Source organism: Lagenorhynchus albirostris, chromosome 15 (genome assembly GCF_949774975.1).
Source record: "Lagenorhynchus albirostris chromosome 15, mLagAlb1.1, whole genome shotgun sequence".
NCBI lineage: Eukaryota > Metazoa > Chordata > Mammalia > Artiodactyla > Delphinidae > Lagenorhynchus > Lagenorhynchus albirostris.
Genome location: NC_083109.1, coordinates 5,131,223 through 5,155,658, shown reverse-complemented (window position 1 = coordinate 5,155,658; position 24,436 = coordinate 5,131,223). Strand labels below are relative to the sequence as shown.

General features: G+C 48.2%; 2 protein-coding genes across 2 annotated transcripts in view; both read right to left on the bottom strand.

Moving 5' to 3' along the window:
• Nucleotides 1–129: 129 nt before the first annotated feature.
• On the bottom strand, nt 130–16,593 carry ANKRD60 (ankyrin repeat domain 60). The gene is made up of 6 exons (XM_060123759.1): nt 16,539–16,593; nt 10,329–10,531; nt 10,047–10,272; nt 5,362–5,492; nt 3,656–3,821; nt 130–1,472 (listed from the first exon to the last, which is right to left on the bottom strand). Exons 1-6 carry the CDS (start codon nt 16,591–16,593, stop codon nt 1,168–1,170), a joined length of 1,086 nt encoding a protein of 361 aa, XP_059979742.1. The 3' UTR covers nt 130–1,167.
• Nucleotides 13,000–24,436, bottom strand: part of LOC132504722 (putative serine/threonine-protein phosphatase 4 regulatory subunit 1-like) — a 66,019-nt gene continuing 54,582 nt past the window's right edge. Inside the window, exons 10-17 of the mRNA XM_060122286.1 lie at nt 22,934–23,029; nt 21,876–22,061; nt 21,454–21,615; nt 20,171–20,271; nt 17,873–17,993; nt 16,939–17,073; nt 14,385–16,484; nt 13,000–13,550 (exon numbers count right to left, since the gene is read on the bottom strand). The gene's annotated coding sequence lies outside the window, so the exon portion shown is untranslated. The remainder of the gene's footprint in view (nt 13,551–14,384; nt 16,485–16,938; nt 17,074–17,872; nt 17,994–20,170; nt 20,272–21,453; nt 21,616–21,875; nt 22,062–22,933; nt 23,030–24,436) is intronic.

Below are 24,436 nucleotides of genomic sequence, written 5' to 3'. Positions count from 1 at the left end.
TCGTGCCCCGGTCCGGGAAGATCCCACATGCCGCGGAGCGGCTGGGCGCGTGGGCCATGGCCGCTGGGCCTGCGCGTCCGGAGCCTGTCTGGAGGCCACAGCAGTGAGAGGCCCGCATACCGGAAAAAAAAAAAATCAGGGCTTAGATCTACAAGCCAGGTTTCCAGCTCTGGGAAGCTCTGCAAAGATCTAGGTGCCTTTGGCTCGCCTTTCTGCCGCAGCTGAGTCACGGTGCCCTCCTCAGACAAGGGTGTGCGTGTCAGTCCGCCCCAGCCTTCAGCCCTCCCTCTCGGCTCCCACACCCACAGGGCAGCTTTTGTGGGTGTCGAGCCCAGAGTTCAGCATAGACACTGCCCCACAGTAGGGACGCTGGAGCTACCCCAGTTCTAGCAGGAAAGGAGAAAGCTAGCGGGAGGGGGGTGCTTGGACCTCTGGGGATGGGACAAAAGGAAAAAAGAAGCTCCCAGCTCGAATCCTCTCCCTTACGAGCTCATCACCTTTCACACCGTCTCCTCCAAATCCAGTGCCAGCTTGTCACCTTTCACCAAGAGTAACCAGGCGCCCCTGTGGAGAACCAAGCTCTTAGATGCTCCCCAGGTCAGCCTGGCTTCTCCCCCCAGCCCCACCTCAGACTCAGGCAGCAGACCCCTCCAGGAAGGTTCAGGAAAACTTCCGGAACATTGCTGGCTTAGGGAGCATCTAGTGCCATGAATTTTACAAACTGAAATTCACAGGTCACACTGCCCACGACCTGGTGACGTTTGCCTGCGCTGGTTTTGTACCGTAACAACAGAGCTACTCTCATCACGGCTATTACCCCTATTATGCCAATGTGTTAGATGGTGTCCAGACCGGAGAGAAGGTAATTGGTTCCCATCACCCCAAGCAGCGTTACTGGATACAATGAACAAATAGCTCAAAATTAAAGGCTGGCATGGGAGCCCATTAGGTCTGTGATGGATTTAGGAAATGAACACAAACTCACCCACTTCCATCAATACCCTCCTCAAGTCATTTGCAAAGAGGACAGATGGTTTCGTATCTGATTCAGAGGAACTGCCACGTTTCCCGGCCTTCCTGCTAACCCAGAGCCACTGGCCACCGTGGATCTGAACTCAGGAACGTTACCCCAAGTCAGAGCTGACATGCAAACATTCCCAGGTGGAGCTACGTTTTGTTCTCCTTCTTGGATCCAAACCCGGCCTCGACTCTCTGAAAAGCCTTGTTCACGACAGGGTCCATCGGGTCCTTTGTCCCCAGCTTCACCATCCAGTAGAAGAGGAACATCCACCACCTGCTCTGGCTGCGGTTCAGGCGGCAGGCGAGGGACATGGGCGTCTCCCCCTTGGTATCTCTGTCGTTGATGGAGGCCTCATAGTTGAGCTGGAGGCTGATACAGTCCAGCCGGCTCATGGCTGCAGCCACGTGCAGGGGCGTCCTGCCCACGGGGGATCTGCCCTGACAGTTGGCACCTGGGAAATAAGAAAGTTGGCTGAGGGAGGGCCCCCTGCCGGCAGGAGCCAACCCTCTGGAAACCCGTTCAAGAAGAGAAGCATGGGAAGGGCCGAGGCTGGGAGAGGAATGCTTGCAAGAACGAATAACCGAGTGCACGGAGGGGGGCACTGCTGCATCTCCCCCCTCCCACCCAGCATCCAGCACTGCCTTCCCCCCCCGACCCCATGCTTCTCTTACAGCAGCCAATGACCTTCCTGCAATGCCTGTACCACTCTCCCACTCAAATCCCATTGTTGGCATCTACCACCCTTGGGGCGATGTTCTAGGTCTTTACTGCTCTGTCTCACCCACCCACCCCCCTTATCACTCCAGCATTACCCCCCTCCGTGATCTTCCTTGCCCGCCCATGCTCCGCTTACACCAGCCTTCTGGCTTTATCCCGTCAGTATACCTGCTCCCTTATCCTGCCCCAGGATCTTTGCATATGCCATTCCCTTTGCTAACAACACTCTCATCCTTTTTTTTTTTTTTCTCCTGGGCTAACTCTATGTTTCTTGAGGTCTTGTTCACTTCCTCGGGAAAACCTTCCTTAGCCCTCCTCCCCACAAAACCCCCTGCATTTGTTCAGCAGACATTCTACGTCTCCGGAACACACCACGCACGACTGACCATGGAATTAATTATTTGTAATAATCTGCTGACTTCCCTTCATAAACTCCACAAGGGCAGAAAACACACTTGTTTTGATCACGGCTGTTTTCATCCCCGGCACGTAGCACGATGCCTGGAGAAGACAGGCGCCTGGGAAATGACAGATGATGGGCAGCCTGACTCATGGACAGACTTCACTTCAGCTGAATTCCTCACTGCCTCCTGCAGATGGATGGGCTAATGACAGGTGTCCCATACGGACTTGTTGAATTGAATCAAATAGTGGGTAACAGATATCATGACACAGAAAACAAGGCAATTCAATTACATGCAGTTGACATTTCGGGAGCCAGTGTTTATGAGCTATGGCTGGTCAGTGAGGTAGTTTTAAATAGGTTTTCACAACACTTAGCCTCAGCCCTGGCGCCTCTTCAGAGCCACTGTCTGCAAAGGACAGAAAACTTTGCAAAGCTGGCTGTAATTTTTTAACTGGTGCTTTCAAATACATCACAGTTCCATCAGAGGGAAAATGACTTTTTATGAGCTTAACGGACTGCTGGGTTGTGAAAAGCCCATATTTCATCTTACAACAGGAGAAGTGCAGAAACCAGTGGAGGAAGGAGAGGAGGAGAGTCAGAAAAACCTCTACCCATCACAGACGTGCGGCCCCAGCATCCTGCCTGAGCATCTGAGATGCTTTCCCAGCTTGGTTGGTGGAAGTGGGGCAAACAACACAGAGAGCCTGGGCTCAAGGCCGAAGGCTGGGAAGGAGGGGTCTAACTTGGAGGCTAGTTGATATGGGAAACCCTCAGATGAGGCCCCCTCCTGAGCCCCAAACCATTGACCAAATACCACATTCTTCCTTTTTCCCGAGGAAGCCAGTGGCCTGGGATGTCTGCAACCGTCTACTGTTGGTGAAAGGTCTACACCTCAATCCGTGGGCCTCCTTTCCCAAAAATACTCTACATCCAGGGAAGATAAAACGTACTCCCACAGAACCTCATGCAAAGCCCTTTAACTCGGAGACAAGGCAGGCTAAGGCTTCTATGTCTATGGACAGAGAGAGAGTGAGAGTAATCGCCCTTCGGTGGAGGAGAGATGAAAAGAGGGTTTGGGGCAAATTCAAAGAGCTTGGAGAAAGGAGACTGGCTAGCCTGCTAACCACCAAGGCAGGGATGCTGGTTTGGGGCTAGACCCCTCGGACCACTGCAGAAACGGGACTTCGGGTGGGAAGAAATAACAAACAGGATGGGAATATCCCCAGCGGAGTGTCTGGTCGGACGCAATAAACCAGGAAGCCCCGTGGCTTGGTGTCCTGAAAGGTCCGTCTTCCTGAGCCCCTGGCAAGAGAGAGGACACAGCCTCCAATAAGCACGTCCAAAGACCCCCTCAGACAGGGACTGAGTGGCCCGATGGGGACCTCCATTGGTGGCTGACAAACTTGGGTCCAGGAAACCATTACTGAAGGGACCAGGAGGCAAGCCGCTGTGTCCCCCTTGCCCTCAAAAGAACCCCACTCTTGAATGTCCTCGGCTGCTATCAGAATTACCGTGTTCTAGAAGGTACTGAACAGCCTCCGAGCGACCCCTGTGTGAGGCAACATACAGCGCCATGAACGCTCTCTGAGAAATCCACTTCTTCCACTGCTTGTCATCAAAATGCTGCGAATTTGTTGTTCGGTGGAAAGCATCTTCGGCAACACCGAGGCAAGACAGCTGGGCGAGGTAAACAGAGTCACGCACGTGCGTCTGGGTGAGTTCAGAAGTGCAGATACCCCTGGCTGGTGGGTGATGGGACACTGGAGGAAAAGTTTGCTTGGATGCCACACGCAGGCTGGTGATGGGATCAGAGCGGAGGAGCTGGAAACGAGCCAGGGGAAGACATGTAACTCTCTCTACACGTCCAGGAAATACGAATTTACCATCAGCCAGGCTCGGGAGGCAGGAAATTCTTCCTGTCCATGTTTTGAAGAGAGAAAATAGCTTTTCTGGGTGTCCAGAGGAAGGGGGTTACGGCTCTGAAGGAAGACCCCAGCCGACACGGCACGGCCTCCCCAGAGGGGCACAGGCGTCTCTGGAGATGTGATGGATCCTGGCCTTCCGGTCTATTTTTGGGCCCATTGTCTCCATTAACTTTTGGGACACTCTGAACTCTGCTCCCAGGTGAATAACAGCCCCGGGATATAATCATCACGTGGAGAATTAAGGCTCTGAGCACAGGAGGCCGACTACGGACTACAGACGGGCTCTGACAGATAGGAACCCGGTCGCAGATGTGCAGCATCCGGTGTGGGGCGAAGCGCGATGTGAGGGGCCCCCAGCGGGGTGACAGCAATTCTGGCTCAAGAGAGGAGGGACTCACCCATCACCCATGTCCAGAGCAAGAGCCAGAAAGTCTAGGCACGGACACAGAGCCAGAGGGGTAAGCAAGGGAAGGCAGGGGAAGAGGAGAAAAGCAGGAAGGAACCAGAGGATTATGCAAGGAAGGGCCCCGCCCTTCCTTCTAAGGCTCAGGCTCCAGGGCAGCAGGTCCTGGCCCCCCCTCCCCCGAGCCCACTCCCCCTTCCCAGACCTAATCCCAGTGCCCCTCCCGCACCCAGCCTTCCCTGACCCCCATCCCAGCCAGAAGTAAACTCTCTCTCCTCCACAAGCTCATAGCTTCTCATCCGAATTTATTTTCCAGAAAGAACGCGCACCTGTCCCCTTGTGTCTGAATGATTCATCTTCACTGCTGGGTAGACACCCTGATTTCCTCCTCTTGCCTCCCAACTCCCACCCCAGAGCCCAGCTGAGCACCCAGCTCAAGGCCTGGCCAAGAGTTAACGGCACCCACTGTGTTTCCAAGTCTCTCCCCCTTGGGTGAGAGCAGACCCCCCCAGAGGATTTTTTGCAGCATTGAACACTCTGGGCCACACGTTTCCAAGTGATCTGGCATTCTCCACTGTTAACTTAGGTTTTCAACTTTACAGAGTAGACACGTGAATAGAAAACGTGCTGCCCTGGCTCCTTTTGGGGCACGGTGAGTGGGTTACAAGTCACACAGCTACGTGGACGCAGTGAAATCGCAAAAGCCAAACGGCAAATGGCAACACTCGACTTGATCATGATGACATGAGTCCTTGTTATCTTTTCCCTCTACTCTGAAACTTTTACCCAAATATTCATATTAAAGACTAAGTGAATCCCCCCCCCACACACACACAATTTACAGCTGGTTCATGAAGTATAATATCCATTTAAAGAAGCATGAAAACACCTTACTGGAATCCCCTTCCACAGCCGCCAAAACCAGTTCCGTCCATCCATCATAATGCCAGATACGTAATGAAATAATCCCACCAGGAACAACATCGTGGCACCTCAGCGTAGCGTCATCCATCAAAATTCCTCCAGGGAATGATTTTTTTCTTTAAAAAGAAAAATCGGGCATTAAAGATAAACTGTTACATTGGTTTAGTTAAGAGATTACCTGACCTTGGGTATCACAAGGATAATTTGAGAGCCTCGAGCGCTACTCTCATTTGATGACCCCACATCCGTCTGTTTGTGGTTAGTGATGCTTTTTAGAAAATTAATTTGGCTTAGCTCAAAGAGAAGCCAAACCAAAAGAAAAAAAAAAGGCAACGAAAAAAAAAAGGCAACGATTTATAAGATTCTGTAATTGTAACTTGACCTATGGCAAAAAAAATACATGAGTGAATAAAAGTCATTTCAGGAGGCAAACCCTAAGTAGAGCTACTTGAACTTGAAGTAACTGTATATTACAGATGTGGTGCAATGCGGTTATATAAGTTATAGATGTTAAACTAAGATACTAACTAATTCTGGTTAATGTTATCATCAGTTCGCTTAAAGAGGTAATAAGGACAAAAATTTGTCGGATCTTTCAAATTGTAGTCTGTGGCAGCATTTCTCAACCTTGGCACTCCTGACATTTGGGGCCAGATGCCCCTCTGCTGTGGGGTCTGTCCTGGGCATTGCAGGGCGTCTAGCAGCATCCCAGGCTTCTACCCACAAGATGGCAGTAGCCCACTCACCTAATTGTGACCACTGAAATGTCTCTAGATGTTGCCTAATGGCCCCTGGGGGACAAAGCTGCCCCAGTGGAGACCCTATGTAACATAAGCATCTCAGTGACGTGGGATGGAAGAGATCCTTTCTCTGTTGGGGAGGTTCTCCCCAAACAGCCCCTTCCTCATATGAAAGAATGGGGGTCGGGGGGTGGATCCACTCACACTTCCTAAATTCAGACCCTTTGGGGCAGACCATCAGAATTAGTAGAAGAGGATTGTGGAAAATTTTAAGAAAAATGCAGTTGTTTTTAGTTTACTTTTTAAAAGACACACACTTCTTCCTTCATGGCCACCTGTAACCTAGCTGAAGGATAACAGAGTCATTTGTTATCTCCAATAAGCAGTGCCAAGAATGGAACCTCTCAACTCTGCCCAGGTTGGATTATCATTTATTCCGAGTAGAATTCATGAGTTTTTTGGTTTCATGATTGAGTGATTTCTAAGTGCCATTACCCAGCACCCACATGCTCTAAACCTCACGACGAGCCAAGTTCGTCCTCTCCATGTGCTGCAGGAGTGGACGGAGGCTCGCACGGCCAGCGAACAGCAACGCTGGGACTCCAGACCTGCCTTTCCTCGGGTGCCACGTGACGCTCACTCTAGATTTTGCTGGTACCCTTTGGTCCCCAGCAACTCCAGATGGTGGATGTAAACGCGGAATAGTGATTAGCAAATCTGTTAATTAGGGTCTTATTTGTGGTTCTGACACAGAGAATAATCAGTCATTTGCCTAAGTAAGACAACTCGAAGACTTCCCAACAACTTTGAAAAAAATGGAGCAAGGCTGTGTTTCCCTGAGAAACACAAGAGCACGGTGCACACATGCTAAACAGCTCTTAGATCAGAGCACATTCTCCTTTTACAGGCAGGCAGCAACCGCCTTCACCTTAGACAAATACTCATTACCACCGGCTAAATAAATTATTAGAGTTGACAACAGATGTGGAAAGGTGACCCGCCTCCAGGAAGATGTTCACCCCCTTTAGTCTTGTGTCTCTCAGGGTTTTCACACTCATTATCTCATTTGATCCTCCCTGGCAACCTCTGAGGTGGGTAAAGAGGCATCAGGCTGGTTATGCATCAGCAGAAGCCCAAATTTCTTCTACTGACGTGCTGTACTTTCTCTCCTTCTCGTTTGCCGTCAACAGGAAGGACGGCAACCAAGCTTGAGAGAGGTCAGGCTTCTCACAGTTGCTAAGTGCTTGCTGAGTGATAGGATTGTGACATCAGTGTTAAGCCACTCCATCCCTTTCATTCCCTCTTAGCTTTCTTGAATTTATTGCTCAGCATAGCTCATCGGCAAAAATAAATTAGGGGTGCCGGACACCCGTAGTTCAGGACACGTAATTTTCTAATTACTTGTTTTGGAACTCTTACTAAGTTCTTCCACAGCTCACTTCACTTTTAACACATTAAGCACAGGTACATCTCTTTCCAGATAAAGCCTCAAAAATGCCCCAAAGCTCTTCCAAATACCCCTATAGCAAAGCAAACATATCATGAAAAATGCTTAACCGATTTCCAAGAGGGCAAAGGAAAGGATTTGGGCCTTCAATATACCTTCTGAGTCTCCCGAGTCACTTCTGCCTAAAGGGGGACACGGCACTGAGAATCCTAGAGCTCACAGGGCTCTGCTTTACAGATTAGGAAACTGAGCCCCGGAAGCGCAGGGCCTGGGAACACGATTCTCATGGAGACCAGCTGCTTTCAGAGCTCTGTCTCCATGGCTTCCCGGTCCCTGCAGTATAACTGCAATCTCTCTGCAATATTGGCCGTTCACTTTCTCTGTGCAGCAGACCAGAGAGTTTTTTATATCTTCATTTTTCTTGAAGTGTTTTTGCATTGATTTCAACTGGGTGGGGAGATGTTGGAGCCTGGGGACTTTGATCCTGTTCTCATATGCTAAATACTGTAGGGATCGGATCGGGACAGCCAGGTCCTCAGGCCGAGGGAAGGAGACCGATGGAGGGAGAGATGGGGCTCTAGGGCCCTTGCCCGCCACGGGGTGCCTCCCCCATGGGATCTGTCTGGACAGGGGGCCTTGGGGTCCTCACTCAGTCACAGTGAGCTTTGGGCGCTGGGTTTCGATTCCGATTGGGCGAGCTTTGAGCTCCTGACGTCACAAGGGCGCAGCTTGAGATTCGAGGTTCTGATACGGACTGGGTCAGTGCCAGTATTCGGGGTTCAAACGTGGACAGGGTTTGTTTTGAGATTTGGGGTCCCAATGAGGGCAGAGTTTGCTCTGGATTGGGGTTCTGATGAAGGTAAGGTTTGCTTTCTGTCTGGGAGTCCTGGTATGGGAAGGGTCTGTTCTGGGATGCAGAGTCCTTCTGCGGGCAGGACTTGTTTGGGGATTTGGGGGTCTGATGTAGGCCTGGGTAGTGTGGCAACCGGGGGTGAGGAAGCAGACAGGTCTGCCCCAGGATTCGGGGGTCTTGACAGGGACAGGTTCGGCTCCGAGATCTGGAGTCCTGATATAGGTGGGTTTGGTCTAGCGCTGGGGGTTCTGGTGTGGATCAGGTTGATAAGGGATTTGGGTTTTCAACTACAAGCAGAGTTTGCTTTGAGTTTGGGGGCCCTCGTGTAGGCCAGGCTCGTTTGGAACTTTGGCTTCCTTACACAGACACGGCTGGCTTAAACCTTGGAGTGCCGGTGTGGACGTGGTTTCTGTGGAGGTTGGAGGTTCAGATATGGGTAGACTGGACTTGAGTTTGGGGTCCTAGTGTGGGCAGTTTATCTCATGTCTTGGAGCCCTTCGGATGACACCTGGCTTCGGGTTCTTCTGTCGTCATTGTGAGCTTGGGAACTAGCTTTCAGGTGTGGGCAGAGTTAACTTTGAATTTGGGGGTCCAGATGTGGGAGGAGTTCACTTTGAGCCCCGGCATCCTTACGTAGACAGAGATGGCTGATGGATTGGGGTTCAGGTGCACAACTGGTTAAGCAGAGAGTGGGGCTCAGAATTGGATGTACCTGCTCTGGGGTCTAGGGTCATGATCTGGGTAGTAGGCTTCACGCTCTGGGACTTAGGTTTCTGTCGTGAGCCGGGGTCACCTGAGGATTGTATCTGAGGTTCAAACGTGCATATGGTTCATGGAGAGACATGGGGTCCTGAGGAGGGCAGAGTTTGCTTAAGGCTTTAGTGTCCTTGAGTCTACACGGTTGCTGGGAGGACTTGGGGTTCGGATGGTCACATGGTTAGCCTGGGGATTGGGGGTTCAGTCTTGGGCAGGTTTGTTCTGGACTTGGGGTCCTTGCACGGACGTGGCTGGCTGGAGGGCTGGGGGTTCTGGTGTCCCACAGCCCAGCACAGGGACTTGACGTTTAATTCCATCTGGGTCCTGACATGAGCAGCCTTGCCCGAGGTTGTGAGGTCCCGCTGAGGACAGGCGTTTCAGACCGGAGGTCTCGTGTGGCACTGCTGGCTTTGGGACTTGGGTCCCTGATGAAGACGTGGGAATCTGAGGTTCTGGTGTTGGAGGGCCCTGCGGCGGCAGCGTCTGTTTCGGGACTTGGGGTCCTGACGTGCACAGGGCTGGGCTCAGGTTGGCAGGCCACGCTAGACGGCGGGCTTTGGGCCTGGAGTCCCAGCGCAGGCAGGGTCTGCTTGCGGATTAGGGTCTTGCTGTAGACAGGGTCTGCCTGGAGATTTGAGGTCTAACGTGAAGCTCGGCTTTTCTGGAGCTGGGAAATCCCTATGTGTCCAGGGTTAGCTTTTCCACCCGGGGTTTCACGGGGGTGGGGTTTGTTTTGACATCTGGGGGCCCTCCTCTGGGCGGGCTTCCCTTCCCCCACTGCGGGTTCAGAGGGGACTGCGCGCCCCGGGTCGAGGGAGTACGTGGGGCCGGGAAAGGGGTCGGGCAGGGGCTGCCTTGGTCCAGATACTGGAGCCGCTGGAGGCTGAAGGGGATGCCGGCTATTAGGTCCAGCTCCTCCTTGAGCTCCCGCACCGTCATGTCGCTGCGGCAGCCTGTCACTCGGAACACCTCCCCGGAATCCTCCAGCAGCACCTGCATGACGAAGACATCTGAGGCCAAGTCGAGCGCCAGGCTCACAGCCTGCGGGTCCCCGACGCGGCTCCAGCCTCGGGCGCGGGGCTGCGCGGGGAGGGGCCGCGGAACGGCAGAGCCCGCCCCCCGCCTGTCCGGCCCGCCCGCATCGGGGTCTGGGCGAAGGGCGCCCCCTCGACGGCCTGGCCGCCTCCGCCGCCGGGTGCCGGCCGCCCGGCCCGCCGCGCGTCATCGCCACCCCCGCCGCGGCGGCCCCTCCGGGACGGCCGAACCACCAGCGCCCGCAGTGGGCCGACGGGCCCGCCGTTAACCAAGGCGGGGCTCCATGTGGACGCGGGTGACGTGTCTGCGATAAGGGGAAAAGGGCCCGGGCGCTTCCAGAACACTGGGAGGATGCATTGAGACCCAACCAGAGGCCTCGCGGAGGCCGCGCGCCCCGCAGACCCAGCACGGCCGCATCCCCGACTCCTCCTCGCCGCTTCCGAACTGCTCTCACTGTCAGTTCCTTGAACTCGGAAGACGAGGCGGCTCGTGGCCGTTGTTAGGCAACTGTGACCTCCTCTCCATGTCTGTTTAAAATACAATCATTGCACAATTCGGGGCCAACTACCTGTAGGAATTATGCGTGAATAATGCTCTAAATCATCTTTGCATGCGTCGTCTACAGAGGGTGGTAAAGTGCAGACTTTAGCCATGCTTAAAAATCGTTATTTCTTAGCATGAAAGAAAAAACCAACATTGCATAAATATGACCCCTTTCAAGCCGATCTGGGCCCAACTTGACAGTGAAAAGACCTGATACTTGGCCACTCCGGAAGTGGGAGACAGACCTTCCTGAAAATTTGCAAAGCTACATCAAAATCCGTCCATGTTGAAAACGTTCTCGAATTCTTGAAGTGAGAAAGGCGCTAATGAAAACACTTAGCAAGGAGGAAATGTCCACTTGGGGAAAAGCTGAGATGGTTCTATTGTTGAGATGCCTTTCAAGGCAGCTGTACCTGTGAGAAACTATCTCGTGCTTTTCCATTAATTCACCGGAGGAGGCCGAGTGCTCAAGAAAACAGGAAGCTTACCTTCAGTGGTCAAATCACAGACACTCAACACTGCACCTAAGAACAGTTAATACGTGAAGACCTAAACTGGTGGAGAAGCTACAGGAGAGAACAGCAAGGGCAACCAGAACAAGCTTGGGAAAATCTGTTGTTACCAACGAAGAATAAAATGCAAGCTTTCAACATACTCTCTGCAGAGAAGTTAGTCATAAAAATAGCTTTCCACTGGAAAGGCGTTCATATTAGATGATAGAGGAATTTTAACACATAAACTGAAAATTTAAAGGTTAGATTATTTACCAAAGAGTCTCAACAAATCTCTACCAGCACATCTGATTCAGGAGGCAAATCCTACACATCACAACACCAACTGATTTGTCTTTTCCTTAATGGAAAGTGAAGCTCTGCACAGAATACAAGATTCCAGTTGGGTAATTCTACTTGCTGCTAGATCAACAGATTTTAACATGATAAGCTCAATTTCTAGGCAATAAAAATAAATCAAAGATTGCTTGCTACTGAAGCAAAACAATACCTCCGTCTATTTACTTTAGGCAAGTACTAAATACAAGATAGATTGATTTTTTTTTTTTTTTCTCATTATGTAGTCTCCAATGTATTAACGTCACTCTTTGCTGAAGTTGTCAAAATGCTATCCTGGGTTGCAATGTGAAATTCTCATACATGTGACTTATTTTCTTTGGCACGGTATAGATTCCTTCCTTTCTTTTTAAAGAGTCAGCCCAGTGGAATTTGGGGGAGGGGAAAACATCCTGTATACCAGGAAATTCAATATATAGCTCCAGAAATTTTATCTTTTAAAAAAAAGAAGAGAAAGATAAGAAAAAGATCCAAGGGAAGAATGGAGACAGCTGGCGTGCCCTTTGCAGCTATAGCTCTGGGACCCCAAATGGGCTGCTCTTTCCTTCCCTTATGCTTGCCTTTGAGAAGATACAAATAGAAACAAGAAAAATAACTTCAGCATACATGTATGCAGAATTTAATCAACTGTTTATAGAGCCTTGAGTTATTAACTAATGCAAAACCTGTTTAAATTCTAGAGTATCTTTCCCTTAGTCTAAATTTTAAAAGCACGAAATCTAAGTCCTGTGTACTTAGATTTGAAGAGTATCATAATTTAACCTCCCAAATCACTGGTATTTGTGGCCAACTATATAGAGTGATCAGAACTATGATTTCCTATTTTTTGTTAAGACTCTAAAGCATCAGATATAAAGTCAATATCCATGCACCTCAGTGATCAATTTCCCCCCACCCCCAAGTTCTTAAACAAATGATAATATATCCATATAAGAATGAAAATCTTTCTGCTTTATGCCTCTATCAAAGGCCAGTACCTATCTTTACGGAAACAGTTCCTGCAAGAAGAGGAGGGAGTGAGTGCTTGAGGAAAAGTTCCGAGTACAGTTTACAACAAAAGTACAATATTAGAAAGACTGCCATAAATCAGTCTTTAGTAGATTTCTTTAACTATCACATTTTTCAAAAGTAAACAAATTGGGCTATATTTGCAGCCCAAAGTGCAAAGCTCAAAGTGGAGCATAAATTTAAATGATGTATTTGTTCTGTTCACTGATAGGAAGCTAATCTTACATTAATATATTTTCTTCCTGTCAAGAGTTATTTACATATGTACAGTATTTCAGTTAAAAATAATACCATAAACTATATTTTATAGGAAAGCATGAGGGAAGCCAAATATACAAGTCTATCAAAGACTTAAAAGCTTCTAATAACGTACTTGATTTTTGGGGGGGAGGGGTTGGCTGGGGGTTAAATAATATAGTCTGTAATAGAGAAAACAAACCGCTCACAGGCAGTCTGATGCCATGGAGGTCCCGTCCCCCCCCCCCCCCAGTGAGCCACCTGGTTCTACAGCCTTTTAACAGATTTCCTCATCAGGCAGGCAGGGGCACAGGAGCCCAGCACAGGCCGGGCCACCTGGGACTCCTGCCCATCCCAGCAGTAGTTCCCGTGAGTGCAGATGGGAAAGGCGTCATTTGCACACACAACATCAGAGTTTCAGAAATCTGTCCTCCCTGGGCAGGTATGATACAATCAGTTCCCCTTCAAGGTATGGTGAGCAGCATATGCCACACATGAAATGACCAGATTGTGAGTGACCACAGACTGGCTAATTCTGGTTTTCTAGCATGGTAGTGTCTATACTATTCCGCCGCTTTGGTTCTAGGGTGGCAAAAAAGGAAACATCTTGGTTCCGGTCGGACTGCAACGCTAAGACAGTCTCTTCAACGACTTCAAGATGAGGGTTACCGGCATTTCTAAAATACACTAAAGAGAAAAAGACATGAAATTGAATCACATGTGCCGTGAACTGTGTTCAAAAACATACTCTGGTTTGGTTTTTTTTTTTTTAAACCACATCTCAGGACAATAAACCATTTTTCATAGAGTAAGTCCTTTAAAATGATAAAATTGCTTGAATCAAAGAGTGTTTCCTAAATTTTAAAGACAAACTCCTAAGAATAGGCATGCATATTTTTTCAGCTATAACTAAAACTCTTTTAATATTATCTTTTCCTCCCTCCAGTACAAAAGAATTGGCAACACAGAACACAGGCAGCGGGGAGCAGGTTGCTGGACAGATGGGGTGGAGGATGGGAGGGAAGTGGCAACAAAGGGCTACGCAGGGCAGGAGATGAGATGTTCTCCCGAATATGTGGTGTAGACGTGAACTATACAAGGGACACAGTCTTATATTAAGTCCTGTTCAGGTTTAAAATAACTGACTAGGCTGGGGTATAAACTTTTTCTGACTGACCACAAAATTAATACGATTAAAAACTGACCATAGTTAATGCTTAAATTGACTACCTTTCATAATCTGTCTCTGTCATAACTTAAAGTTTATAAAAGTTTCCCTCATTTCTAGAAAACTATGTAATATTTTGCATTTCAGCATGTTTATTAAATATAAAACTGAGCTATCTTAATTCTTAGTCATTTTATAAATAACATAACTTATGCATAAAAATTAACATATAAATTTATATAACAGATCTGAAGTACGCTACCACACAATTTGCCACAACTCCCTAAAGAGGAGATTTGGCTGCTGCCTGATGAAGGTTAAAATCTGTAAGCTCAGAAAAATGGTCCGCGTACCCTTTTCCAACAGTGTCTGTTTTAGAGCTTTGGCTAGCAAAACCCTTACGTTTGGCACAGGATCTGATGCAAGGCTTACAAGGCTGGGGAGTAAGTGTTCAACAAACTGGTCCACAGGGATACACTCCTCGCTCACCACTGCCTGTGATGAAGAGAAAGCCAGAGCCGGAAAACAGACCTTTTTCAATAGTGATGAGCACGGTTTTTCTAGAAACATCCACTTCTGTAATTCCAAAGAAGTAATTTCAGGATCTTTTGGTCTGAGGAGTGTGTGTGTGTGTGTGTGTGTGTGTGTGTGTGTGTGTGTGTGTGTGTGTGTGTGTGTGTCTCAATTTTAAAATCTCAACCACCGAATTTGGTTAGAAACACAGTTAACACTTTTATAGTTCATTACCAAGCACTGGGGTACAAGTGGTGTAATATTTGGTGGGGAAGTCAAAGGCTTTGGAGTCAGACAGGTCCAGGTTCAAAACCTAACCTGGTCACTTCTAGCTTCGTGGCCATGAGCAAGTGGCTTCACCTTTCCGGGCCTCGGTTTCCTCACCTGTACCATGGAGTAGCAATGGGGATGGCAGATCATTTTTGCAAAGGCTAGCGTAGCGCCCGCCAACAAGGGTTGGGAACCTTCACGCCTGTTACTCACCAGAGCTCAGGCTTTGAGGACAGGGACCACGCCTATCACATGACAGCCAAATCCCAGACCCCAATTCAGTGCCCGGCCCTCTGTGAACACCTAGCATTTACTGCTGCTCTACTTACAGAGTCGTATGTGGATTCTCCCATTTCATTCTTATAGCCAGCCATGGAAATCAGACTGAGCCTAGTTTTACAGGTGAGTCCAATGTTGTGGTGACACCCAAAGGCTCAAGACCCACAGGCAGCAGCAGGTGGAGATTCCAAGGAAGGAATGTGGATTCTAAATCCTGCAGCTCTTCCCACTGCCGGGTAACAACAGCAGCTGATATGCTCTCCAGGTGCTCTCCAGGTCCCCGGCACCGTGCCTGGCTACTCGGATGCGTCAGCTCGCTAAAGCCTCAGGGCCACACCAGGAGGCAGGCCTGTACCCCGGGAACTCCATCTTACAGAACACGGAAAGGCCGTGCAGAGAGGGTTCTTCGCCCAAGGCCACCCAGCAGGGAAGCAGTAGACCCAGGCTTCAAAGTAACAGGTTTTGACTCCAAAGTCGGCCCCCCGTCTCCAGGTTGCGACGCCTCCCTGCGTTTAAACAGTGATCCACGTGCCCACCGGGAGGTTCTCCTGGCTGAGGACACTCTCCTTTTGTTTGTGTTACTGTAGGTTTTCTAAAGCTTTAATGAAGGCACACCAAAAAACTGATTTTTCTCGAACAAAATTAGTTGGTGCCTTTTCCTTGTTTCATCGCGGATTGTCTAAATCTCAGAAAAAGAATTTAAAAATAAAAGCAAAAATATCTCATTTACCCTTTCTCTACAAAATAGTGGGCAGCACTGACTTCTTCATGAAAGTCTGTGGTATCAGGCCTGTGCTTTGTGACTTTGGCACCGACCCTGTCCCCTACTGCCCTTCTGCAAGTAGATGGCCAAAGTACCCCTGTGATACCCCTGCGGGCCTACAGGGGGCCCTGGTGAGTTCCTCAGTAGGGAGGCCGAGTGGTTCTGGGGGAGGGAAAGGGGGCTGCTGCGGGGCCAGGGCTCAGGTAGAGCCCGATCACAGATTTACTGTATTACTGACAAAGCCGGGTGACAAGTACGTGCAGGTTCATTCTACTGTTCCCTCTACCTTCGTATATGATAGACCGTGTGCATGAGGAAAAGTTAAAACTGTTAAAATAACAGTTCAGCAGAAAGAAAATCATGGCTTTACACTTCCTGGGTGACCCTGAGCAAGTTACCTAACCTCTCTGGGCTCCAACTCCTTCAGCTAGAACAACTGGTCTAAAAGTACATGGGTGCACTGAGCCCAACACCTGGCAGACCTTACTGTTAGGAGCAGGTGTAGGACAAGATGCCCGGCACACGGAGGCGATCCAAAATGACAGCCATCCTCCCCAGCCAGACACAAATCATGACCTCACTTCCAAGATGCTAAGTAGAGAGGGCGACCTGAGGCGTTGACCTTCACCTGAAAGAGACGAAAGGTCCCCGAGCTGCCCCACTGCTGTGCCCTTCACCCCACCTTCCTCCTTCCCTACTGCAGCGGGCGCAGTGATGAGCAGCCCTGCGCTGGACATGACGGGAGCACGGTCTGGGCCTGGCCCCCACCTCCCTGGATGGAAAGTGCCGGAGAGCAGGGGGTTGTTCCTCTTCCGTCCCCAGCATCTAGAGCAGGCCTGGCACACAGTAGGTGCTCAGTCACTATGCATAGGATGACTGCACAGAAGGGCTGGGTAACCCTGGGCAAGTCCCTTTTCCAAACTGGCTTGTCACAATCTCCTGTGAGATAAGGGGGTTCGGTCCGCTGCTCCCCAGGTTCCTGGCTAGTCCTCTGGGGCTGAGATTCTTTGCCTGGTGCTGTGTGTTGATATCACACGGCAAACATACGTGCAGGGTAGATGCTCCCCCCAGGCCCTGCTAACCTGACAAATGAAAGCAAACGCTTGCCTCCCGACCCACTTAGAACAGTGCCGGAACCTTAGGATGAGTTCATTGATGAAATTTAACCCCAACGCACTTTCACTGTTGGAATAGAACTTCTGCAGAATTGCTACAACCTGTGAAAAATATTAGAAGAGCGAATTTAGAATGTTGCCATCTACTTGGATTATGAATACGACTCTACACGGAAACTAGACATTTTGATGCACCCTTCCACCTTTAAGACGAATTTATAAGCACGCGAGAAAGTCGTTTTTGTTACAGTGATCATTAGAACACAGAGGAAAAAAGATGTTTAAATATATGGTGATACACACACACACACACACTCACACCCATAAAACCCTTCATAAAATGAAATGTAAAAAGGGACTGGCATTAGAAAAATACATTATTCTTAAGATTCGAAAGTTTAGAAGATGTCCCCTTGCATAACAACTAAATCATTACCTTTCAGAACATGTCATTTTTATAAAATTTTAGCACCATCAGAGTACCTTAGTAAATATTTTCAAATGAGAATTTTTTCCCTCAGTATTCAGCTGGTACAAGCCCACATAAAACAGGTTCGGCTTTTCTTTGCTGGAGTTTTTGCTCACTAACTACTTTTCTACAAAACCGTGCTGCAGAGTCAACCCAATCTGTGTTGAAAAGAAACACTCAGCCATTGTTTAAAGGGTTTCATACATAAGGTGATTTATCCACAATTTTCATCACTCAAGTATACTGCTTAACAAAAGAGCTATCTTACATACTGATAAAACTATAATACAGTTCCTAATTTCAAAACTTAAAAGCTGCTTTCATGGGTAAATGGACAAATTAAGCCCAGAAAAAATAAAGAAGTTAAAATGGAAGAAACATAAATATTCCTTTTTCTAAAAATCATAAACAGAAAAGGTCATGACTCCTTACTAGCTTGAAGGAGATCCACCGAACTTCAGAAACTTTATCTGCACAGAACTTTAAGGCAATATGCACGAAATAATCATAAACATCATTGGGATGATAGAGTTCCAAAATCAGTATCAGCTGTCTGAAATTTAAAAAAAAAAAGAAAGAAAGAAATTGTTTGGGGGGTGAAAAACACATTATCAACCTCTCTTTATTCTCGTTTCATTTTATAGATAAAAATAGCCAGGCTGGGAGATCAACGGAAGCGGAAAGCTGAGTGAAAATGGCCACGCAAAGAAAATTGGGGGAAAAAATCTTAACTCTTCATCTCTCTCTCACACACAAATCAAACAGAAAGGAAATAAATTAAACTTTGTAAAACAGAGGCTGAGAAATTTATGAATAGGGATTCAATATTTCAACTTTAGGTTATCAGTTCGAAAGCACATAAAACTTTAAAAATCAGATAACATAAAAATAGCCAGGATGCCGAAGTTCCCAAAGATCGCCAGATCAAGGGAAAACACATGAGATTTCACTGTCTCCAGTGTGTTCCTGACGCTGCAAATTAAATTTTCTGCTTTTGCTGGCCGGCTCACGCACTGTTCACGAGCCTTGTTCAATCCAACAAGTTCCACCTGGAGAGAACGGGAGCACGAGCTCTTTACTCCCAGGGAAAAATTCATAAGATGGCTGGTGGGAAAAACCTACTACCAAAGCTTTCACTGTTTTCTAAACGGCGAAGGGGAGAAGGGTATGAAAATAAATGGCATTATTTCCACACTGGCAAAAGAAAGGAAATGAAAAAGAGATTGGAAGGAAGCTAGAACCAAAAGCCAGGGGTGCCGGTGAATACGTTCATATCAAAAAGCACTGTTTTCAGAAAAGTGATACCAATATCGTGGGCATGGAAGCACAGAATTCGTATCAGTGGCTTTGGCTTCAATAACCATGGCAGAGATGTTAGTTAGATAGCCCGCGCTCGGAGACAACGCCGTCGGGCGAAACGAGCCGAGCCGAGCCAAGCCGAGCCGGCCCGGCCCGGCCCGGCCCGGCCCCGGCAAGCAGGTCATCGCAGCCGGCACCGGCTCCGGCTCCACACCGTCCCCGTCGCTGGTCCCGGGTCCCGGGAAGCTGGTCAGCCGGTCCCCAGGCCCGAATCCATCCCCGGCCTCCGGCCCCAACCCCGTCCCGGGGTCCCCAGTGCCCGGTTCCATTCCCATCCCCGGCCCCGACCCCGACCCCGACCCCATCCCCATCCCCATCCCCATCCCCGGGAAGCAGGTCAGCCAGGCCCGAGACGGACCTCGCCGAGTTCCTGCACTCAGCCGCTAGAGGGCGCGATGCCTTCATGGAAAAAAACGTGGGCCTGTTTTTCCTCGGTTCTCTGAGAACACACGCCGGGAACATGGCATAATGACTGAAACCTCAATCTCTCAAATTAAGCATAATGATTAAGGATCACAGCAAAGAGAAAATCTTTCAGTTTGCCCCTGGCACAGGCCAAATCATATCCTGAAGAGCCGCAAAAGCCTGATGGATTTCTACAGGGAAGACAATTATTTGAGAGATTTCCAGTTGAGGGCAAGAAAAATGAAAACTAGAGATACTGAAATAAATCTCGACAAGGTGAAAACTAAAACCCAAACAACAACACCACAAACAAATCCACTCAATACTGCGGAAAGCACATTATACACCTCGGGACGGAGAATTATTTTAAGTGACACTTTCACTCTTTTAGAATCACTAAAGCCTGGAACATTCCTCCTGCTAGCACAAAACGGGGAATTAAATCACTCCCTCACACACAAAATGACGTAAAGATCTGAGCCACCTTGGGGGACGTTTTTATTAAATAATCGCTTCATCTGGGTTAGACCTTTTCATATCTCTCACTGTAACGTAATTTTCCTTAGTGGCTGAAGTGTATAAACTGTGCTGTGCCCTTACACAGAGGGCTACACTCAGAATGTTCAAGAAAGCTTTGGCAAAAACTGCTCCGATAAATAGGAAAATATTGAAGAGCGGGTGATTCATCTTTCATTTGGTTCAAATAAATTGGCTTACAGAACAGCACAACACTCTAATTCCAAAGTGACTCTCGCCCTGCCTGCCTCTGAAAATGAATGTCTCCCCAGAGACTGTGGTATTTGTAACTTAGAGCTTTGGAATTCATTTTATCCCTTAATAAAAACATAATCTCTTTATCCAAAAGAACACTCCTACTGCTACTTTAGAAATCAATTATAAGGTAGGGAAATTAAGAATTATTCCATCTAGCTTGCCTTCTCATAACCCCAAACAGGCTTTACTTACTCTGTCAGTCCATATCGAAACCTCCAATTCCTGCTGTTATCGGTCACTACAAATTCTTGAAGCTGATAAAGATATTCTCTCCTCTTGTCTTCATGAAGCAACTATTTTTTAAGAATGTATATATAAATAAAAATACATAATCCTTCAAAATGTCCCCAAATAGACTGTTTTATTATACTTCAGATTATACATTTGTCACCGGCCAGAACCGTGCATTTCCCTGACGCCTTGTACTCCATTACCCAGTGTGGCTGTGAATTAGCTTTGCTGTTAACAGACGTCCAACGCATCCCTGACTGCTTCCAATCTTTCTCCCCTGGTTCGTGTATGTGCTTGTGTGTTTCTACACGCCCCCTACTCATCCTTCTTTCACAATTTCCTGCCTGAAAAAAAACCAAGCATGTGTGTGCTTGGAAGATAATGCCCCGGCTGCTTCCCAGGGAGGTGGCACTGCTCGTGTGCTCCTGCACCAGACAGGAAAATCTCCGGCGATGCGGCACGCGCCAGACTCCGTCAAGGGCAGCTCCTGGTCATGTGGACGCGAGTAATTAGTTTCTCTAGGTCATTTTTAAACTCTTAGTTTTACGCTCATCGTTCCTCTGGGGCGGGGGCGGGCGGGGAGAAGGCAAGAAGGGAAGCAGCAACATCTTGCAAGAAAGAGCCCTTGGTGCAGAATTGAGATTGGATTTCAGCTGGCTCTTCCCTTAGGTGACCCCGGGCAAGTCACACGCCACCCGGGAGCCTGGTTCCTTCTTTCTCAGAGTGTGCTGGGCCATCTGTCTACCATCCTCCATACAATTAGAACTCTAAGGGACGGGAAGATTAGGAGGAAAGATAAAAATATTTACCCGTCACTGAAAGAATGCCCACTTTAAGATTTTGGATGACATGCTTCAACTGAAGAAACCCAGACAGCTGTTTCTGGTTTTTATTCCACTGATACTTTACATATCCAGGGTTTTAAAAAATTGTATTGGGACTTCCCTGGTGGTCCAGTGGTTAAGAATCCACCTTCAAGCGCAGGGGATGCGGATTCGATCCCTGGTCGGGGAACTAAGATCCCACACGCGCAGGGCAACTAAGCCCTCACCCGCAGCTACTGAGCCCGCGCACTCTGGAGCCCACGTGCCACAACTAGAGAAGCCGGGCACTGCAACAAAGAGCCCACACGCCGCAAAGAAAGATCCCGTGTGCTGCAACTATGACCCGACACAGCCAAATAAATATATAAAAATTGTATTGAAGAGGGGAGATTTGTTTTTTGTTTTAATCCTTCTTCCTACCTTTAGAAAGTCATACAGGTGTTTCAGAACTCCTAGGCGTACTTCATCCAGGTCCTTTAAAAATCCATTGAAGATGGGCAGCAGGTTGGCAGCCGTGAACTGATCCCCAAGGATCACAGCCAGCTCGTGGATGGAGAAGGCTAAGGTCTGACGGACCTTCCACTGGGGGTGCGCAGAGACATACGGACCACAAAAGGCAAGCATAATTCAGTGTTATCAAGAGCATAAGTGGCATTTGTGGAGCCAAACTGATACTGCCAGGGGTTGACCACTTAAAGCTTCATTTGATCAGAGACCAGTAAACAAGCCAATGGCGGCCACATAAAATACAGGTCAGTGAGCAGCCCTGCCACAGCTTCCCGTTCTCCGTAATTAGACGACCCATCCTATTCTGTGCCTGCCCCTGAAAAGGCTCCTTTTACCTGCACGTCGGAAGCCAGCGTCTCGTACGTATCTTTCAGGCAGTGTCAATTCTGCCTGCCCAGTGTCAGCGCCACCCCCGGGAGGCTGTAGGCACAGTGTTTGGCGACGTCGGTATCGACGGTCTGGGCTCGAGCTGGGTCAATCATGGACACATACTGATCTAGCAGGGGCTGAGGTATTATATCCTGGGAAACAGGAGAGAAAGGGAACCATCATGCTTGCAGTAGAGAAGGAGAACACTCATGAAAGACGAGGACATTGGAACCTGGAGGTGAAAACAGCAAAGCGGGGGTATAAGAGGAACAAGAGGCCTTCCCAAAGCTCGGGGCTCTGGATTGCACAAACTTCTTGTTCAGCATGTAGTGAGTCAGCTTGGTCTTAAGTTAAAGCAGTGGCCATGCTCATCTTTTCTAAATTGGTCCAACACTGGATATCACAGGGCACAGTCTAGAATATCAACGTTTGGCTGGTCTGGTACACGCAGCTCTGGAGAATGCAAACTAGCTCCTCTTTTCTTATTAACTGCCCCCAGCACCTATGGCCAGAGCCACTACACTCTGCTCACCACTACCTTTTTCCAGCTGATGGGATAGTGCCTTCATAAGACATCACCCACTTACCTTTTTCTCTGCAAGGACGAGGGGATACAGTAATTAAAAACCTTTAAGAGAACTGCCATAGCACTAGAAGCTAATCCACAAGACAGAACAAAACCAAACACAGTTCAACAAAGGAAGCTGTCGAAAACTCTTCAGACGAAAAAAGGAGCTAAATGGCTTGTATAAACAGACACTAAATATTAACGTATACATGCCAAGTTCTTTTCTCATCTTTGATCTGCTTTATTAAAATACCTTCGAGACTGTTCAGAAGACTTTAAACAACACTTGAGAATTTACTTTTTTTAAGTTAGAGAGGAAATATCAGCAACACAGATTATGAACTAAGATATGTCATTAATCCTGATGCAAGACAAACGTTTGGTTCCAACAGCCGTTCTTAAACGTAACTTCCAGAAAATGCAGTTTTGAGTTGCTTTTCTTTTCAAGGAACGAACCTGTGGTTTAGACTTATCCTCTTCAAGTGGGCTGCAGCCATGCCTCTGGGCAGTCTCCAAGTGGTCACTGGTTCCACTGCCAGGTTCACCTGGACCCTGCAGAGTTGGTCGGGCACATTACCAACGTGGTCCAAAGGAGGAAGCTGTCCTACCACTCCCCCTTCAAAGAATCCTCTTTCAAGGCCAAAAGTGACTTCTGCAGACCAAGACCAGAGCTCCCCTGAAGTCAATGGTGCCCCTCCAGATGTGAAAAAATACATTTGCACAGTTGTATATGATACCATATAGGTCAGTCATTTCAAGTGCATTTTAATTTCAAGACTGCTTGAGGCCCTTACAAAAGACAGGCTCTTGTTGGTGAGTACCAACAACTCGAGTCTGTATTTACCCTTCTTTAGGTCCCAGGGTCCCCAGTGTGGTTAGCTGATGCCCTTAGGTAACGGTCGCATGTTTAAAGCAGAGGCCACTCCGGAAGGCAGGGCGAGGTCTGCAAGAAATGGTGAAGAGCACCTCCAGCATTTCTCAGGGATGAGAGAGTACAGTGCTCTGGACTCCAGACAGAGGATGGAGAGGTGGGGGGTTGGGGGGACCCATTTAATCTGAGTGAAAAGATGTGGCTGATGAAAGGGTATTTAGAAAACTGTTCTCAATTTTCACATGTACAAATATCTCTAATGTTTGCTGATGAACCTTTACATTAGGTTAACAATTAAAATGAGCTGGACCATCCAGCGGTGACATATTGGTCTCTGGTCATTGATTAACATTAACTGAGATGGACCTGACCTTCTCCTTCAACCATAACACGGATTTTCCTACTTGCACTTGAAATGTCATACTGTCTACCAGCTTAATGGATTCTGACAAATCAGCTCGATATATGATCCGGGAAGTCGATTAATACACCGATAGATGCTTCGCCTGCTCTGAGGCACGCTACCAGAACCTTCAATTCCCAAGGTTTGCACTGAAATGTACTGCTTATTTTAACAGAGGACATGAGAAAACAGAAATATTTTGGTATGATAACCTAGGACCCCAATTTTTCCAAGTTCATAAATTCATATAGATTAATAAATAATAAATCATTATTCTCCTTCTAGGAATTAATTTTATTCCAAAGTCTTCAGTGCCGTAGTTACATACAGCACTTATTCCAGGAGCCAAGGTTTACTTAAGGTTTAAGTAAACCACCCCAAGTCAAGGCAACCCCAGAGGGAATTGGGAGGTCATTTCCCCAGAAAACTACCTGGCAGTCAAAAGAGACAAGTGGGAAGAAACAGGCCCCTCCTCCCCCTGGGCACCTCGGGACCCAGTTGGTGCATGAAGATGGCGGAGTGGGAGCTGGACCAAGGTCAACGCGAAGGCCGAGGGCGAGCAGCCTCCCGGCCTCACCTCCTCTTCTGTCCTCATGGCTTAAGCTCTGAGCTTTTCTGTTTCTTTTTCCTTCTTTTGCAACTAGAGGCATCCTGCCTGATCCCTTAGGAACCTAAGAGTCAAATT